The following is a 20122-nucleotide window of genomic DNA, read 5'->3' on the forward strand; positions in this document are numbered from 1 at the left end:
TGATGCATTTTGTGCACTTTAAAGCAGATTCTTCGTTTCTTAAACTGTGTATGGATTCTGATGGCATATAGCGGTCTACGTTTTGGTCTTGGGACTTATATTTAGGTGGAATGATGTGATGGTATTGAGGTTGGTATCTCTTGGCAACCTTGGAACGTTGCTCTACTGATGAGGGATATTAACAGGAGAATGGTCTGGAGTATTTGGGGGTAGCTAGGGACTTGTTAGCACTATAGAACGCCTCAGAACATTTACCTATACATATTTAGTAAATTACACATAAACAACGTCATGATGCTTGGGAGGAAAGGTATTCGAAGGGAAGGGAAGAAGTCACTAAAGAGAATGACAGTAAACAGGTAGAATTCAAGGAAAGGGGAATAAGGAAATTGAAAAGAAATGAAAAGATAAAATAAAAAATAGAAAAGAAAAAAAGAAAAAATTTTAAAAAATAATTTAAAAAATAAAAATAAAAAAACAAATAATAAAAAAATTTAAAATTAAAAAAAAATTTCAAAAAATTTTAAAAATGCAGTGTTATAGTTCGATTAACTTCTCTTCCAGCAGGTGGAGATGTGCCCACCGGGCCAAGCTTCTCCTCTCAATATGCAGGAACCAATCACTGTGAAGCAGCTTCTCCTCCCCGACTGGCAGGTCTCCAATCCTGAGTGCCTAGGGCCTTTTCTTGTGTCTAGTCACTTCCCCACTTTTCCTCCAGCCAGGCTCCGCTCACCAGTGGCGTGGGACTGAGAACCTCTGGTAGCCATGCTCTGGGTAGGTGGTGCAAGAGACCTCAGTTGTCAGCACTGGTGGGAGTGGTAGCTGGGTGTTCCCTTGGTCTGACTATCATGCTCACGGGAGAGCTAGGAGGGGCCCTTGAGGTTTCCCCGCTTTGTGGAGAGGGAGGGCTAGGGGGGTTACACACCTGCCACCGCCGCAAATGGCAACAGTTCGTTCCCTTTGCCAGGTGTCCAATGCAATGGGTGGGTCCTGACTGGCTCTCCCAAGCCCCGTCTCAATTCTGTGGCCACTGCCTATGAAGGTTCGGTTGGTGTTAACCTCCTCAGGTTCAGGAGTAACCAACAAGTTGTTTCAGCGGGAGCATTAGCGCTGAGTCACAGCAGTTTGTCTGCAAGACGCAGGCGAACGGGAGCCTGAGTTCAGCCGCTCCGGGCTTGGTTTGTGTTCTGAGAGGCACAAACTGTTTGCCCCAGATCCATGTCAACTCAGCATTGCCTAGTGATCCTGAGCAAACAACATTTAGATGGTTTATGACTCCCTATGCCCGCGCAGCTGAAGAGGTCAGAGACTTGATCTCTCCGCGCCCTCTGCCATGTTGGATCCCCTCAGATGTGTTTTGATTGTGATAAATACCTAGCAAAGTAAAAGTATCTGAAACCTGAACATTGGGTGAAAGAGTTCCATCAGAAGAGCCCAGAACCCCCCAAAGGCTCAAGAATTTGGAGCACATATTCCTCTGTATACAAAAGTATAGAATAAGCTGATAATAAAGACTGGCTGAATATGTGCGTGGGAAGCAGAAAGACCTTCAGGTGCCTTTCTGCCCCAGTATCTGCATTCCCAATATTAGAAGTTGTGGAAGCAGGATACTCTAACTCCAGGCTGTGAGACTCAACTGAGTCTGTACCAGAATGGGCATAATTGATGTCCACATGCTGTAGGAGAGCCTCAGGGTCTTCTCAATAGATTCCAGTGCAGGACAAGAGTTCCAACCTGCAGAAGAGAGGACAGTTCCTTGTGTGAATGAATGGTGGCCAACATAAAGGAGAATCCTGCTGCTATAGATATTTGAGGATCTTCCAGTCAGGTAACCAGCTTTCTGTCCATTAGTGTATGAATGACCTCTATCTATACACTGTATTATAAACAAGAAGCCAATAATCACTAGAGATTTGGAGAAAGATCAAAATGTGATAAACAAAAACCAAGACACAAAGAAATAAAACAAATTTGCAGGAAAATATAATGCATAAAGCTAAAGAATATATTTTAAAAAGCATTATTAAAAATATATAAATGATAGTGTCAGAGAGAAAAGAGAAGATAGTATACCCAGAAAAGGAGACCATGATACTGTTTCTAAAACACATAAGAAGAAGGAGATCTTGGAAACCAAAGTATAGTAAAAGAAACTTGAAAATTCATAAGAGTTGGACAATAAAGTAAAATAAGTTTCCAAGAAAGGGGAAAAATAGGCAGGAGTTAGAATCTTCAGTGTTCAACTCATTAAAATCCTCAGGAGGGGAGGGGAACAAAGGGAAGAAAGAAGTAAAAAGGAAGAACACTAGAAAATTCTTCAGGTACACAGCCTGCAGGGGTGAGCCCTTGCCCCAGAGAGTGGACCAAAAGAAATGCACCCTGGAGCAAGCTGTCACCAAATGTCAATACATAAAGGAATAAAGAATGGGTCTTCCAGCCTACAGGAGGAATGCAGATCCCTTGTGAAAGACTGAGCACCAGCATGGTGTGGGGTGTCTTGACTGCACAGTACAATTTAGGAGACAACAGAGTTATGACTGTTTTCAGCCTTTGTAGAGACTGTTCTTTCCATTCAAGGTTCTTGTAGGCATATAATAGGATAAAGTCACTTTTATATTCTCAGGGTCTCAAAAATATTACTTATGGGCATCTTGTCCATAATGGAGGCAGGGGCTGGAACTGAGTAGAAAAATGTAAATTTCCAGGAAATTTAAAAAAAAATTCAGGAAAAAGCAGATTTATTCTGGAAAGAATGTCTAATCATCCTATACATTATACATCTCAAGTAGAAAATTTTCTGCTGAAAAAATTTTGTTTTATGTTATTATAATATCTATTATCAGCTATCCTCCCTTATCCATGGGAGATACTTTTGAAGATCCCCAGAAGATATTTGGAAGCCTAGAAAGTACTAAACCCTACATATACTATTTTTTTGCAATACACACATATGTACATACTGATGATAAAGTTTAATTTATTAATTAGGCATAGTACAAGATTAACAACAATAAAATACAATTATAATAATATACTATAAAAAATTTCCAGCATTACTACCCTTACATTTTGGAACCATTAAGTGAAATATAGAATCCTTGAACACAAGGACTATGATACTGTGACAGTTGATCTGATAACCTAAATGGCTATTAAATGACCAACAGGTAGCATATATAGTATGGATACAATGGATAAAGGGATAATTAATCTTATGTGAGATGGAGCAGGACAGGAGGTAGTTACTTGGAACAGTGCCCAATTTAAAAATTGTCACTTTTTTTCTCTTTAATAGTTTTATCTGCAGGTGAGTGAAGGTAATGGAAACTGTGGAAGATGAAACTGCAAATAAGGGTAGACTACTATATAACTAGTGAAAAGTAATTTACATCTCATGCTATAATTTTGGGAAAGATGAAAAAAAAATGTGTGCTTATGTGTCCATGTGGGTATGTGCATGTGCATGTCTCAAAGAATAAATCCCCACTTTCAGGAGTAGAAAGCCAACATCTAATGTGCAAAAATCAAGGAGTAGCACAGTGAACTTATTATTTAGAAAAAAGCAGTAAATGCCAAAAGAAAAATGTGTTTGAAGTGGTTCTTGCCATTGCAAAGATAGTAGACAAGGAATCACTGATTTTGACTTTAAGCTTTGTAGGACTTTTTGATTTTATGTTATTTTTTGGTTTATGCAAAATATGTTGTAGAACTTTAAAGATATGGGAGATGATTATAATATGTTGTGGTAGAAGGAAAAACTTTAAAGATATGGGAGATGATTATTATATGTTGTGGTAGAAGGAAAGAGAGAAAACATTAGTTTCAAAAGAAAAGATAAAGACTAAAAAATATGTTAATCATTAGTAGTTTATATTGATTAATAAAGTCAATCACATGATTATTTTCTTCCTTTTGTTTACATATATATATATATTTGCAATAGTGTAGTACTGATAAAATTTTAAAGGATGTAGTACCACATCCAGTCCAGAAGAGGAAATTGTGTTCCTTGGGTCCTGAGCTGAATGCTCAGTTCTCATATACGTGGTGCAAACATGAGTTAATAAACCAGAGCACCTGATCAAAGCCAAGGTACTAAAGAATAGTGGTGTGGGCCAGTGCCATCCCTGTAATGGACCCTTGAAAGGTCAGGGAATCCTTGGATGAGTGGTACAAAACTTGACTGAGAACTTGACTGAGGGCAAGAACAAGTGAAGTTATCATTTTCATTATTGCCCAAAATATGCACTGCACTGCACACAACTCAGTACTCTTTAAGTGAATTTTAATTATTGAAAGAAAGTGACTGAACTTTGGCTGTAATTAAGAGTAGAGAATTATGGAGTCCTTTAGAAACAAAAGAACTAGAATCAATACATTCAATTTTTTATTGGTGCATTTTAATTTCACATAATAGAGAGATTAGTTGTTACATATTTATTCTTGTGCACAATAGAATAAAAAATATTCGTCAATTTTGTTCTATAGTATTTAATTTTACAGATGAAACAAAACAGATTTCACTTTCAACATTTAGACCTACCTAATACTGACAAGCTGCCTTTAGAAGCTGTGAATTTTTCATTGTTAGAGTCTTTAAGTAGGAGCTGGATTTCTGCTTTATATGGGAGATTGATGTCTTTTATTCTGATCTAATGTCCCATTTAACAGAACCTTATTTCTAGATCCAGGAATTGGCAGCTTGTGGACCATGTAAGTCCTGGCTACTCTGGAGTATGAGCTTGCAGAAGCAGGGAAATACATGCAAGAAAGGGCACAGGAAGCATGAACTACTCCCATCTCTTCTTATAATGTGTGGACACAAATAATGGTAGTCCCCCTTATTCCTGGGAAAAAGAGTACTCTTGCATTTAATTAAGGGGTAGGGATCATTTTCGTATTTATGCCCTAAAAAAGATTCTCAGGCTCCAGAATTACTTACCTGAATCCCTAGAAAATATGAGTTCCCTGTGCTTGGGGGAACTTGTGAGTGTCTATGAACATCACTGTGTCATCTCAGGGCCTTGCTTAGAGAATATGGCAGGCCTCACACCACTGCCTCCACTACTTGCTTGAGAGGACCCAGAATGAGGATGGCAATCTGACAGCCTTCCTAATGGCACACATGCCACAATTGTCTGTTTCCATAGGTCCTGTGTCCCACAAACGCATCACCCCCATACAAAAATTCCCCTAACCCTATCTCTCCTCTTTCTGTTTCTCAGATGTCTATGGGCTCACAGGTTGATTTGCAGAAGAAGAAGCGGCGGGCACCAGCTCCACCTCCACCACAGCCACCATCACCAAGTCCCCCGCCACAGCCACCTCCACCAAGTCCCCTTGTCCCCAACCGCAGGGAGGAAAAGGAGGAGAACAGGAAGAGCACAGTAGGTGAGTGAGTCTGGGCTTGCTGTCTGCATACCTTTGGAATGCCTGCTGTGTGTGGAATACTAGCACTGCTCTTAACTCTCACAGTGGACTCATCCATAATAGCATTAACCCAGAAAATATTTATGCTAAAGAAAGAAAGTCTGGAAATAAGTAGTTGTGTGTTCACTTAATATCTTATTTTCATGGACATTAAAGGCATTGAGGAGGTGGGGTAGTGGGAAGGATGAAGAGTGGCTGCGTAAGCTGGGAGAAGGTGACAAGTGGAGCATGAATGAGTGTGACTGTGTGATATGTATCTTTCTGGTAGAAAAAAGATAAGCTCTTAAGATGACATCCTTGTAGGTTGTTTTGAAAGATATCTGGCACTTGAAAGACAGCGTAGGCCCCATGTAGTTTATATAGGGTGCACATCTCTAATATGAAAATCCAAAATGCTCCAAAGTTTGAAACTTTTTGAGTGTCAACATGATGCACAAGTGGAAAATTCTATACCATGAAACTATTTCACAAAAAAATTATTAAAAATACTGCATAATTACCTTCAGGTGTGTATGTAGGGTGTAGATGAGGCATAAATTAATTTCATATTTAGGCTTAGGTTCCATCCCCAAGATATCTCAGTATGTATATGCAGATGTTCTAAACTTAGAAAAAAATTTGAAACCCAGAATGTGTCTGGTTGTGAGCATTTTAGGGATACCCAGCCTATAAATGAGTTACCTCGTTAGTTTTCTGACCATCCTGTTTGAAGTTAGACTGCATTTATATAACTTTTATATATTTAGCAAAGACTCTGATATGCTTTGACCAGGTATTATGACATGATTATATCTCTACATCTTATGGTGTGGGTGAGGTAGATAGATGCTGAATGATGGAAGTCTCTAGGCCTGTGAGTCAGGGATAATCAATCTTATTTTAAAGTCCTTCATGTTAACTATTTCATCAATTAGAAACAGAAACAGCTCTTACAGAGAAGGATTTGGAACAGAGCAGCATAGGAATCACCCACTCCTGAGCCTGAGACCCCAGTGATGGAAAGCACATCAGAGCCCCCTCTGAAGCCAGCAGACAGCCACTTCTGGTTCCTTTAATCCTGTCCCATGGCCCTGATTTTTACCTGTGGCCCAGTATATGTGGTTCCAGAAGGGAAAATACACCTGAGGACAAGTGTTTGTTGTCAAGGTCTGAAAACTTTGATAAGTTCTACTAGGTTGTTCAGCATTTCCCCCCTTTAATCAATACCTCACTTAATGCCCTAGCGTTTCACAGCCTGAGAATCAATTATCATAAGGAGAAATGACCTGTATTTCATGTCAGTTCATCCTCTTTCATAGGGGAAAATACTGTCAGATTTAAAGACAGTATTATCATTGGACCATTAAAATAAAACCGGATTTCTCCTGTTTTATGATGAGAAAAGCTCCCTCCCTTCTCTTTGGAAAGGGAGACAACCCCCCCACACACACACCCCGCCAGATTTAGAGATATCCTTGTTGAAATTCTCAGAAGCAACCACTTTATGTGGCCATGCGGATATGGTTGAGTCATACCAAACTCCTCGCCAAGCAGCCCATTTCAACCCTGAGTCAGCCAAGAAGGAAGAAGTATTTGTGTCTGATGGGCTTGGAGAACCTGCCCATCTGATGGGCCAACTGATGCCTACAGATGCCTGAGGAGATGAGAGGCAGGAGTTCTAAAATTGAAAATTGCACAGACAATTTCCTCAGAAACATTACAAGAGGAAAGTAACAAATAGTAGTGATTTGCTACAAGTCTGTCTTTCTGGTCCATAAAGTATCATTTGTGAGGACTTAGAAGGCCAAAAACTTCTCTCTTGCTGACAATAATTGGAAATAATTGGAATGTTTTTTAGGACAGGAGATGATGGAAAAGGCTTTGGAAGCAATGGCATGTCAGACTTCCATCCCCATCAGAAGTCCCCATTTATTAAAAGTATACCATACAGAAGATGTAACCAAACCTTAGTTGAAGGAAAACAAGTAACCCCTAACCACATCAAGTGACTCTTTCTATACAGACATATAGATATAAAGAAAATTTTATTTTAGAAGTTGTACTAAACAGTATTACCAGTAGCTGGATTTGGATCTTAGTTCAACTTTATTGGAATGGAAAGCGTCCTTCTTTTTTGTTTTGCCCTTTTAATGACACTGCCAGGGCCAGATAAACAGTACCATCCAGACTAATTTGGGCTCGTTTTCATTTTAAGGAAAAAAATGTTGCTTTATATGGGGAAATTAATATTTTACCACATCTAGAGAAACTGTATTCAAAACAAGGAATAAATTAATATCTCTCAATGAAAAAATGCTGTTTCTTAGTATTTTTATTAATAATCTGGTGAAGGACATAAAGCGTTAAATATGTATTATTCGAAGATTCAGAACTCCAAAGCTTGAATAAAGTGTTTATTAAAAAAGTGATAGTGAATGTGACCTAACACTGGTAATTCATGTCATTTTTTTACATTAGCTTCCAAAAATTTCATTAGCATGCCATTTTCACATAAAATTTTAAATGCATCCCCAACATATAAACAAGATACATGAGGGTTTTTCACAGATGAAATGGAACTGGACTCACCACACACACCCAATTGTCCACAACTAAGAACCTTCTTCAAAACAAACTATGGAAACCATTACCCCAAACAATGAAAGAGGCTGACAGTATAATAGGCTGAAGAGAATATTAAATTACTGCTTTATCTATTATTATATTGTTCAGTGGATATGGAAGAGTAGCAAAAATTAGTTAAAGAACAGATCTGAGAACCTGAAAAAGACTAATGTGAAGAACAGGAGTTTATTTTAATCTGACAGTACTATTTAGGGGGCTTTTAAGAATAGTTTCAGGCCCAGTATTTATGTCATTAGCCTCCCAGAAATAAATTGCAACCAGGAAGATAGTTACAAATTGGCCTGGCTGTAGGACAGCACATACATACAAGTGTGATGGGATCTTGTATCAGCTGAGATTGGATTTGGTGGTGATAGGCAAGTTTGGATTTGGTTTAAAAAAATACAAAGTTGTATCTGGTGTTGGGTGTGGCTGTTTGATGCAGAATGAGGCTGGATTTAGTATTGGGTATGACTGGATTTGGTGCAGAATGAGGTTATGTTTAGTGTAGAGTGAGGTTGGATATGGTGTTGGGTATGATTAATTTTGCCATTGGGTGTGGGTGAATTTGGTATTGGGTATGGCTGGATTTGGTGTTGATATGACTGGATTTGGTATTAGGTATGATTGTATTTGGTGTAGAATGAGGTTGGATATGGTGTCGGGTGTGGCTGGATTTGGCGTTTGGATGGTTGGATATGGTGTCCTCCGATGGAAGATAGGTACTCTTTTGGCTTAACTTCTGAAGTCACTCCCATTGATTCCACATAGGTGTTGGACGGCAGGTACCACAAAAGCCTCCCAGAGGCACTGCTCGAGGCCCACCTCAACTAGTGCTTCCCCCGCCCCCGCCATATCCTCCTCCTGATACAGATGTAGCGGAGCCTGTCAGCTTGCTCGGGGAAGGTGCTGGTTCCGAGGCCTCAGAACTGAGACCCAAACGTATGTGCCTCTTGTCTCCATTCAAACTGTGTGTTGAGTGTTAATCTCTCATCACTACTGGTGTTGTGGATGGATTTCCAGACTTTCCATTTTTGCCTTTGAATGTCTATGCCTTTCTTTCCCAACTTTTCCTCTAAATGCACAATGCAATGTGTCTGACTTCACAGAGAATGCTTTCCAAATGCCATGAAGATGCCCATAGCAAGGATTTTACCAGTCAGTCTTTATATCTGTGGTTAGACTTAAGTTATGCTTTGTGGGTGGAAACAGTCAGCAGGGAGCTAATATTCCTCACAATAGAAGTAACCTCAGAAAGTCTGTAGAGGAAGAATTGTTTGGGATTCTGTTAGAAGGCTCACCATAAGTGCACACAATAATATTGTACCCAAGAGCTGGGAGGATTAGTTTATAAGTCAGCCTTGAACTTCATGGCCAGTAGCCCAGCATTATGCTTTTCTGAAGGAAAAGAAACTGAGGGACCAGAAGGGGAAACCGTGTGAGTCCAGCAAAAGACAAAGTAATAGTTCTATTTTGCTTCTACATCCTAGCACACCCTGAGATAGGAGTTTTCTTAGTTTCTTGGGATTTCTTTTGAACTTTAATAACTACTATATACATCCTTCTGCCTCCTGGTGGGTAATAGTTTTATACAATGAAATATATATATTCAGATGGCATCACATGCATGTCAGGCCTATGCTTGACCTCCTTCAGTATGTCTCAGCCATGTGGTGACACTTCCTTTTAAAGCCAGCACCTGGAGAGTATAGATTCTGTACACTATTCATGGTGGTGAATTACAATAAATGTAGAACATTCCAACTGGGGCAAGTGTATTATACTTTTATATATACTTATGTACCTAAACTTGAAAGATCCACCACTGAAGAATTTAAGAATTAAGTTGTCTGGTTGTGTAAATTTACCCCGATGCAAGTCCTGAATGTGGCTCAGGCGGTAGCGCGCTTGTCTGGCATGCGTGCGGCCCGGGTTCGATCCTCAGCACCACATACCAACAAACATGTTGTGTCTGCCGAGAACTAAGAAATAAATATTAAAAATTCTCTCTCTCTCTCTCTCTCTCTCTCTCTCTCTCTCTCTCTCTCTCTCTCTCCTCTCTCACTCTCTCTTTAAAAAAAAAAAGTAATTATCAAATAAAACTAATTCCTACCCTTAAAAAAAATAAAAATAAAGCCAACACCTGGACTGCATTTTCCAAAAAGTGTGGAATCACATGGCCATAGCCCTGTGACCAGCTGATTGATGCCCATGTAAGTTTGTACAACCCCATGGTGAGAAAGTTCATACCTCTCTGCCATTGGACTATCTTATCTTTTTCTGTCTTCTTTGGAAATGATGAATAGCTCTATCTGCCTGCTGTCTTCTGGGTAGAGAAGATAATTGTTGGCTTACCTATTACTTTCTCTAGGCAAAATAATCCTGATTTATTTTATCTTTCTCCACAAATACTTATTTTACATCCTTCAGATACTTTTGATCATCTTGACATTGGAGATGCTTTTGAATGGAAATTAATTGTTGTAAGGTATTTAACAATTAAGGACTAATTAGACATAGCAGTCAAAAAGATGACAGCTGTGGTATAGCTGACTCTAGAATTATTTAATTCTTAAAACACTATTCTCTGAAGAGAGTGGTGTTTTAAGCCATCTACACCAAGGCCACATGCTTTCAGTGGCTCCCCGGTGGCTGCTATCCTCACACATAGCATCTCCTCCTTGGGGACAAGTGAGAGAGCAGTTGCTGAATGAAAAGAGTAGAGCTTATTATAGCCTCTGGTAATCGAGAGTCAGCCACAGGATCCATATCTTGTGGTCTGTGTGGGATGGGGCAGCCCAGCATAAGACCTAGAACACTTTCTCACATCTGACTTCATGCGGATTCACAGGTGCCAGCTTTCTCCCCAGCCTCCCTCTATTTGGGGAAGCTTTCTCCGGCATCTCTGGTGCTGTGAAGGCATTTTCTACCTGCCATCAGATTTTCCAAGAGGTCTGAGTGGAGAGTGGAACTAAGCAGCAGGTGAAAGACCAGTTTCTCTTTATTCTTGTCTGGGGACCCCATTTCCCCACTTATACCCACTGACAACTCTCTTCCTGAGTTTACTTCCCTGTCTGGGTACATGTCACGTGGGACTTCCTTTGCCTTCCTTGTCACAATTCACATATCCCCTCCTCCTTCCTCTAATGCCCATGGAGATGCTCATAATAGAGTGAAGAAGAACAAGAGATCTAGAGAGGAGGTGGCCCCTGAGGTTTTAGAGGGCAATGTCCTACTCTGAACCCAGTCCGATAGCTTGGGGGGTAGCTGGGGTTCAATCAAAGTTTCTCCTTTTTCCCCCTGCCCCTGTGTCCTGGCTGCTGTGAATTAGAATTCCATACATCCAACCTGGAGCTTTTTCCTTACCTAATTAGTGGAACTGGCCTGCCCATTGTTTACAGAATAAAAACTGGGATGGCCGCCCAGCCAGGAAGTATGCAACTTGCCTTCTTTGGTTCAGGACTTAAGAATAGTTCAGAAAATGAACCCTCTGTGTTTTATTTATTTATTTATTCATTCATTCATTCATTCATTCATTCATTTATTTTCCATGGTACTGAGATCTTTGTACTCCTTTCATCTTTCTTGACAGAGGCATAGGTGCATGACATAAACAAACGAGTGTGAATTGTGTTCATGTCATTTGCATCCCATGTCCCAATCAGACAAGTATTTTTGGCTGTGTCCAAATGCTATATATAAAAATGTTTATACCAGCTACAAGCTCTTCCATACCTTCTCTCAAATTCAATTTTAAGACTGTGTTCCTAATAAAGAGATTCCATGTTCCTAGTGGGAACTTTCTCTGAAGTACCATGAAGGCTGGACAATCCAGCAGGAATCCCATATAAAAAGTCTCATGTGAGTCCCACTGTAAGTGATTCAGTGGGATTTCTCTTTATAGGATCTCAGACCCTGAGTCTTGCCCCATTTGTCACCTGAACTTTTCTTACACTATGCTAGAACTCCCAGGGAACACCTATAGCTTTCGTGCATCCATTCTGATCTATACAAATGGAATACACCACTTAGGTTAATAAAATAAGAAAATATACTTTCTTGAAACCAGTAGGCACAGCTAACCTTCATACAATGAAAAGATGCAAAGAACTAGTGGAGAACAGATTTGTACACAGGTGTTAGAAGGTGATGGAAGACATGAAGTCAGTCCTCAGAACTCCACCCTGCATTTTGCGTCTCCTGCTCTGTTCCAGCTGTACCTTCCTCCCCTCCCTGACATCTGGGATCTTGACCTAGTCCCAGTCCTGAGGTGTTTGCTGGCCACTGCCTGCCATTCCTCCTGGGAACGGCCTTCTGCAAGCCTTCTTAAGAACTCCGCTGAGGACAAACCCCTCATTTCCATTTCAGTGCTTAAATCATTATCAGTACTTGACCAACACTTACCTGAAACCAAGGTAAAATGGAGAAGACTGTGTTCATGTGTTCAGTTCCCATATGTCTGGGACTTTTGAACAAATGTATTGTTTGTTTTCAGGAGTTATAGAAGAGACAGAAGAGTCATGCACTAATATAAGAGACCACCTGTCCATAGCCTGTTCTACAGCCTACCCTAGACTGACCCAGCCTGAATATATGCTCTAGCCACAGTTAAGCAGACTCTGTGCACACTCTGCTGCCATCTCAGGAAACCATCTTTGGCAAAACCTGCCAATTTTCCCCACTCTGAATTTCTCTTATCATTCTCTAGGCATTTATCATTTACTTATCATTCTGTATTACATGTACCTGTTAGATGCCTCTTCCATGAGTTTAGGTGCTTGGAGGCTTTAAGATTCATTCCTATTTGTATCTGTGATTCAGATTGGTGCCTGACACATGGTATATATTCAATAAAGAAATGTTACAGAATATGTCTCATTATGTGAATCTTAAGTATCAAATACTATTCCATTCTACACTATTAAACTGAGAAGATGTGTGCTAGGCTAAAAAGCATCCAGTACCAGGATTTTAGGTCTATCTATAGGATGCCCTCAATAGACTCAACATTACAAAAGACTTGTTACAGTTACATTGAGAAAGAGTGAAGAGTTCAGTGGAATTCAACATACCAAACTTGGCTTCTTTATTCTTTAGTTGGTTCCTAATTCTTCGGTTGTATGTGGGTACCTGTAAAATAACTCCTAGTAACCCCTACCTCCCATGTTCACCCTGTAGTGAAACCCTCTCCCCTTGAACACTGGCCTTAGTGACTCATGTCTAAGGAATCCAATGTGGTAGAGTACTAGGAAGTCACTTGCCACTTCCAGAATAATGAGAAGAGAGAGAGACAGTGGCTTCCATCTTGGGCACCCCCTCTTATTTGCTTACTCTGATGAAAGTCAGATATCATGTTGGATCTGTTTTCTGGAGTCCTGCATGGCAAGGAACTGAGAGAGAGACTCTAGTCAAAGGCCAGTGAGGAACTGAGACCCTCAATCTACTGACCCTTTGGATGGAGTCCTGCCAACAGTCATTCAAATCAGGATGCAAGCAGATCACTCCCCAGCAGAGCCTTCAGGGAGACCACAGCCCTGATGGATGCCTTGATTGCAGCCTTGTGGGAGACATGGGTCAGAGGCCCCAGCTAAGCTGTTCTTAGCATCCAGACCTACAGGACCCATGAGATGATATTTGCTTGTTTTAAGCCTTCAAGGATTGGGTCAATTTATTCTGGGGCAATTTTATTATAAAAGAAACCCATCCCAAACCTATTTCTTTTTTTATTATTATTATTATTATTTTTTTTAGTTTTCGGTGGATACAACATCTTTGTTTGTATGTGGTGCTGAGGATGGAACCCGGGCCGCACGCATGCCAGGCGAGCGCGCTACCGCTTGAGCCACATCCCCAGCCCCCCCAAAACTATTTCAACAGTGAAGGAATATATTACCATATGCAATCCCAGAGTGTGGAAGACTTCAGTATGAGTTGAATCTGAAGCCTAAATTGGTCAGCAAGGATCTATGTTCTTTCTTTCTCTTCATATTATCTTTGAGGTTAGCTTCCTCTTCAAGCTGGAAGAAGGGAAACTGTGACTGTTCTGTGTCATATCCAGATACCACAATTTCCAGAGACTGTCTCTTCTAATCATTTCATAGTAAGAAGGAAATCATTCCTAGAAACTCTACTGAAAGGTTTCTCCCATGTCTCATTGACCAAAACTGGGCCATCCACTGACCCAATCCCTGGCAAGAATGGAGGTATTGTAGATAAGCCAGGTACATCTTGACAGGTGGGGATGGGGTCAGTTCTCCCTGAGGTATGTGGATATTGCTGGTCAACTCTGGATCAGCGTTAATTGGGAAGTGTAGGAAATGGTATGCTGTGATCATAGCTAGCAGTGTCCACCAAACTAGACGAGAATCTTCAGTTTGGTTTAGTCTGGAGATCATAAGACTTGCCACAAGTAGGTACAGAGAAGGGATGGTGTACAAACAGTGAAGAGCAGGTGGATAGCTGGGCTCAAGGACAGTACAGTCAAGCATCTAAGTATCAAAAATCACTGGGGAATATTCTTCTTGAGGGACACTTTCAGTGCATGCCTGACTTCAACCCACATTTCTCATTTTTTGCTTCTACAGAACATAAAAACTATAGAAAAATTCTCCTAGTGTTAAGATACAATGATTCCCCACCACCACCACTTAATCTGTTTCATCTTCCATAGTTTCATTTACCCAGTCAACCAGAGTTGGAAAATATTAAATGGAAGATTCCAGAAATAAACAATTCATGCGTTTTAAATCGTGCATTACTCTAAGGAGTGTGATAAAATCTCTCACCATCCAGCTCCATCCTCCCCAGGACATAAAAGAATTAACCAAGCCTGTCCACACTGTATATATCCACTGTATATGCTACAATAATGGATCAATAGTAATTTAGTAGTCAGGGCATTGCAGTTCTTGTGTTCAAGTCACCCTTATTTTACTTAGTAATGGCCCCAAAGTGTGAGAGTAAATATGTGGCAATTCAGATATGCTTCATAATTTTAAGTGTAAAGGTAAAAATTCTTAACTTAATAAGAAAACGTATTACAGGCTGAGGATGCTAAGCTCAGGGGTAAGAATGAGTCATACTATTTATAGAGTTTAATACTATCTGTGTTTTCAGGAATCTACTGCAGGTCATGGATGGGGAAAACTACTAACTATATGCTTAATTAGTAAACAGAGACTAAAGGTCTGGTTTTTTGATAATCTTAATAATAAAAGATAACAAAATAGTGTTGGTGAAGTTCCATGTTCAGCTTAGGAGACTTCAGAACCCTGAATCTCACTTAAAATTACTTTCTTCTCTTACAAGCATAATTTTATGTCTTCAAAAGTGAGTTTATTGTAGAATTCGTCGGCCTTTTTTAAGGCTACTTTAGGGCAAGTGTGAAGTTGTGTGTACCTAAAAATCAAGACCTGGATCTGTGCCTTGGTTTATGTAGCATTGAGATTCCTTTTGCGTGGCCCATGCTGTCTGCTTCTTCCTGGTCAAGACAACCTGTAGATTGAGTTGGTAAATCTTTTTTACATTTTGCACATGTGAAAGAAGATGATTAAGCTATTTAACCTCTCAGTCTTGTGGCACGAAGATCATCCTTGATGGGCTTCGGAACTGCATGTGAATTTTTTCAGCATAATTGTAAGAACAATGCAGTAATGGCTCTCTGCTCTCTCTCTAGTCTTTAATTTTTTTGCTTCTTATTAATAAGCTTTCATACTAAACTTATAGATATCTAACCATGTACTTAAGTGCCTTCTATGCATGTCAAAACCAATAGAATTATGTGCATTTGGATCTTGCCCATTATTTTCTAATCAACTTGCTTTCTGCTGACATTTGATTTCAGATGAACATTCATTGTGAATCACAATAATGGAACCTATCCCATTAATTGCATTGAATTGTTTGTTTACAAGATTTACAGTTCTGTTTATAATTAGGCTATTAACAAATTGTCAATTACTTATGCCAATCAGAAGACCCTGGAGATTTAAAAATCAATGCATATGGAGCTCAAATTGCAGATCTTGGTTTGCTTTAAATTTAAAAAATTGAACTTTCCAATGACTGTCATTTTCTTACATATTTTCCTATACCAGGCTTGAACAAATAAATCTTTCTTTGGGTGGACATTTGTTGGGAAATTGACAAAGGATTGTGAGAGCGTAGAGAAGAGATAGGTCATTTTCTCCTGTGATTAGCACTGACACAGCCAACCATCGTGCTTTTTCTGAATGATTGATTTTAAATTTGCATACAGGTGTCCCAGTCTAAAGAACTTTAAAGAAATTCTAAAATATGGGAATAAGATAGGAGAAAAGAGCTGCAACTTTTTAATTAGAAAATAATGATTTTAGTTCAATTAGTGCAAAATTAAAATAATAACAATAATTCACCTTTTAGGTAAGTGATCCAGCAGAAGATCTAAGAACTAGAAAACTTTAGGCCACACTTAGGTAGTTCACTGGCACAGTGTCTAAATAAACTTCATACTCCAGGACCAGATGCTCAGTAAGGATGACTGGCTCAGTAAACAGCCATGGGTTTCCTGAACCAAGAGCATAAAATGGGAGAAGATAGAGCAGGGATTTGGCAAACATTCTTAAACTTGGTCCAGTCTTCTAAAGTCATCTAAGATCTTATTCTAAAATTTGATCCCAAACTAAATACTTTTCCTGTTTCAAAACAAAACAGTTGCTGAGTACAGGATACACACCTGTAATCCTAGCAGCTAGGAAAGCTGAAACAAGATGATCACCAAGTTCAAGGCCAGCCTCAACAACTTCAGCACTTAGTGAGACACTGTCTCAAAATAAAAATTTTAAAAAGTGGGGATGTGGCTCAGTGGTAAAGCACCCCTGGGTTAAATCTCTACTACCAGTAAAAAACAAACCAAAACAAACAAACAAAAACCAATTAATTCTAAAGCTTGTGACATAAACACAACACTGTGGGACTGTTTCTCTTAAAAAGTGGGCTTGAAGCTATAAAGGTGTGTGGAGATCAGAGCAAGTCCAGGGAAGGACTCTTGGTCCTGTCTAGTGTTTATTTGCCACTTCACTGCTCATGGCAAGAGAGCCAGCCATGCAACTGCTCCTGATGCCATGGGAAAAGGTGACCATTCAGAGAAGCAGGAAGTAGACCATGAGCAAGTGGCCCTTTCCATAAAATGTCAGGAAATTGTTAACCATGGGAGCAGTCATTCCCTACTTAGAAGGACATTAGAAAAAAGAAGAACTAAGTTTGTAGCCTGTTACTTTGGGGCCATCAAAGTCATCAGAGTCACCTATTATTGACTGAAGATTGGATGCTACTTAGAAGGGAAGCAATGAAAACTACAATGATGGGGCTGGGGTTGAGGCTCAATGGCAGAGTGCTTGTCTTACACATGTGAGGCACTGGGTTTGATCCTCAGCACCACATAAAAATGAATAAACAAAATAAAGATATTACATCCATCTATTAAAAAAAGAAAACTACAATGAATCTGTGTATAACTTTTTTTTAAAGAAACATAAAAAAAAATATGTTTTTCTCATTGTCCCTTTATTTATAAGGTAATATGTCCCTAACATGAGACAGAATTAAAGAATTTAGTGATAATTCATGGCATAGACCTGCACTATGCCAGTTCATAAAAGCAGACTGTTAAAACTTTAGGAATTTTGCAACCCAGTTTTTAAACAGGACCATTATTTAAAAGAACATCATATAAGCTTATAATTAAATAAATAATATTAAAAACAATGGTCGCAAATAGTAAAACATCATCACTTTCAAATTATTTTACTATTTCCATTTTTCACTTTATTCACATATCAAGTATACAATTCAATATTCCATGTCAGTGAAAATACTAAGGGCTGTAGTAACCATATGCTACTGTTATAAAGTATAATAATACTACATTTAGTGACATCTATAGCAGGAAATTAACCATGGAGTAAGAAACTGGAAAAAAGTTACAAATCAAGGCTTGATTGTTTTGTTAATTGTTTAGCTATAAAAAAGAGATTGGGAAATGTTAATAATGTAGATGACTATATTACAATCATTTCATATCTGTAGCCTATGCAGTATGAATAGCAAAAAAAATTGAAGAATTGTTCTTCCATTTTTCAAAAACCATTATGGATTCTACAAAGTCTTCATGTGGTTGACAAATGAGGAAAGTTCCAACATGTATCTCCTGTTCATCTTACTCCTTAACATAAACTTAATTTATTGATCTGCATTCATGTTGAAGATACACTTATTTGTCAATAGTAATAACAGGTTGACTATATATAAAAAATTTCACAAGATATAATGAAACCATTCTATTAGAATCAGTTGGTTATACATAATTCCGTATTTTCTTATTAGTTGTAAATTTTGTGATTCCAGTCTTTTACATCAGTGAGACTAATACTTCTATTTATACACATTTTTCTAGGTGGCTAGTTACTATTTACTAGCATGCTGCTGCAAGGGAATGACAAACATAAACAGAAATGCTTCAAAGCAGTAAAATTGTTTAAAGTGAGAACATTTTTTTTTATTTTCATAAGTTAATCGAGCTTTTAAGTTGACAAAAATGATGTCTGTGTCTCTTGAAGCTTTTACTTGCAGCATAAAGTCAAGTTAGGCATAAAACCTTTTTTTAATATCAAGAGTTATAAGAATTTATTTCTAGGTTCATATAAGTTTAAGTTTTTCTCAGAAATGAGGCATGGACATCATGATTTTTCAAATATGGTTCAAAGTTTTTATTATGTATCATTACATATATATATATATGTTAAAAAATAGAAAGGACTCAAGAATCAAGCATCTCCTTACTGACAATATTTCTCTAACCTGTGTGTCTTAGGGATTTGTATGCAACACTGTGAATTTAGGCATAGGCCTTCTTTATTTTATTTATTTTGTCCCCGGGCCTTCAAAAACTTAATGCCACTTCTGTGTGATGATGTTTTCTTCATACCATGGGCCAGTCCCCCACTAGACAAAAGAGCAGGACTGCAGAGGACCTTGCTCCTTAAAAACAATCTCAACATACAGGTGATGTCTATCTCAAACCCAGTAGATCAATAGTAGTCTCAAAGTTTATACTTGAATCCTGCTCACTGTGACATAATTAGGATGGGGCATATTGATCTGATACTGAGGGCATTGTGAAACAGTGTTATCTATTTTTCCTTAGAATTGTCCAAATAGCATAGGCTTCATTTCAAGAAGTCTGCCAGTATCTCTGCCTTTAAAGATTCATATCAAATTCAAAGAATATTATTAATAATCTGAAAGACTTACAAGGGCTTAAGTGATGACTATGATATAGTTGTTACAGGAGACAGAATTCTATATGATGGATCAATAGGCCCTTTTAACAATGGACCTAGAAAAAGACTAAAAGGAAATGGGAAAACAATGATAATATGATTTGATTGACATATGCTCTCTATGCAGTGTTAAATCTCCAGGGGCTTGAAGATGAATGATAAAGGCACACATTTGTTTCACCACAAGTTTGTGTTCATATTTTGACATCTATTTCCCCCTGCAGTTTATTGCTGTGCATCATTCCCTACTCATGCCAAGCGCTTCTGATGGACAGGCCTCCTCCTGACCCTGACCTTTCCTGGTGTCTCTGCTGTCCTGGCTCTGATGCTGCTATCATTTTCCACCTCTCAGGATAAAAGAGCTCATTTGTACATCGCAATTTACCTTCTTTAGAATTTACATATAGTGACATAAATTGCAGAGATTTGTTTGGCTGAGGTTCTTTGAAGTAAATTCTAGGTTGATAATATTGACATGTCTGACATTCATTGATACATAGATCTGTTCTTGTGAAGAATATTGCTTCATTTTAATTCATTCTCAATTCATAATCTTCTTACTAGATATTCTTTTCCAGAATTTAGTCTCCATTTTCCTTAAAACTAGATTATGTCATTAAATTGCTCAGTGTCATCAATTTGGATAAAGCTGAAATATTCTATCTACATGGTAAAACCAAGTGCCTAAACACATGAACTATAAATACAATTCATGGGAACTCACAACCTGAAATATACACATTGTCCATTCAGGGATACAAAGGGCCCAA

At 38.7% G+C, this 20122-nt stretch overlaps 1 protein-coding gene across 10 annotated transcripts in view; it reads left to right on the forward strand.

The window, feature by feature from the left end:
- Cobl (cordon-bleu WH2 repeat protein) overlaps positions 1 to 20122 on the forward strand; it is a 300795-nt gene that overhangs the window by 206918 nt on the left and 73755 nt on the right. For 8 of the 10 annotated variants that reach the window (XM_078039735.1, XM_078039728.1, XM_078039733.1 and 5 more), the window contains 2 exons: positions 5226 to 5391; positions 8806 to 8976. In XM_078039735.1, coding sequence (XP_077895861.1) covers positions 5226 to 5391; positions 8806 to 8976 — 337 coding nt within the window. The remainder of the gene's footprint in view (positions 1 to 5225; positions 5392 to 8805; positions 8977 to 20122) is intronic. The other 2 variants (XM_078039734.1, XM_078039736.1) reach the window with 1 other exon arrangement.

Source organism: Ictidomys tridecemlineatus, chromosome 2 (genome assembly GCF_052094955.1).
Source record: "Ictidomys tridecemlineatus isolate mIctTri1 chromosome 2, mIctTri1.hap1, whole genome shotgun sequence".
Taxonomy (NCBI): domain Eukaryota; kingdom Metazoa; phylum Chordata; class Mammalia; order Rodentia; family Sciuridae; genus Ictidomys; species Ictidomys tridecemlineatus.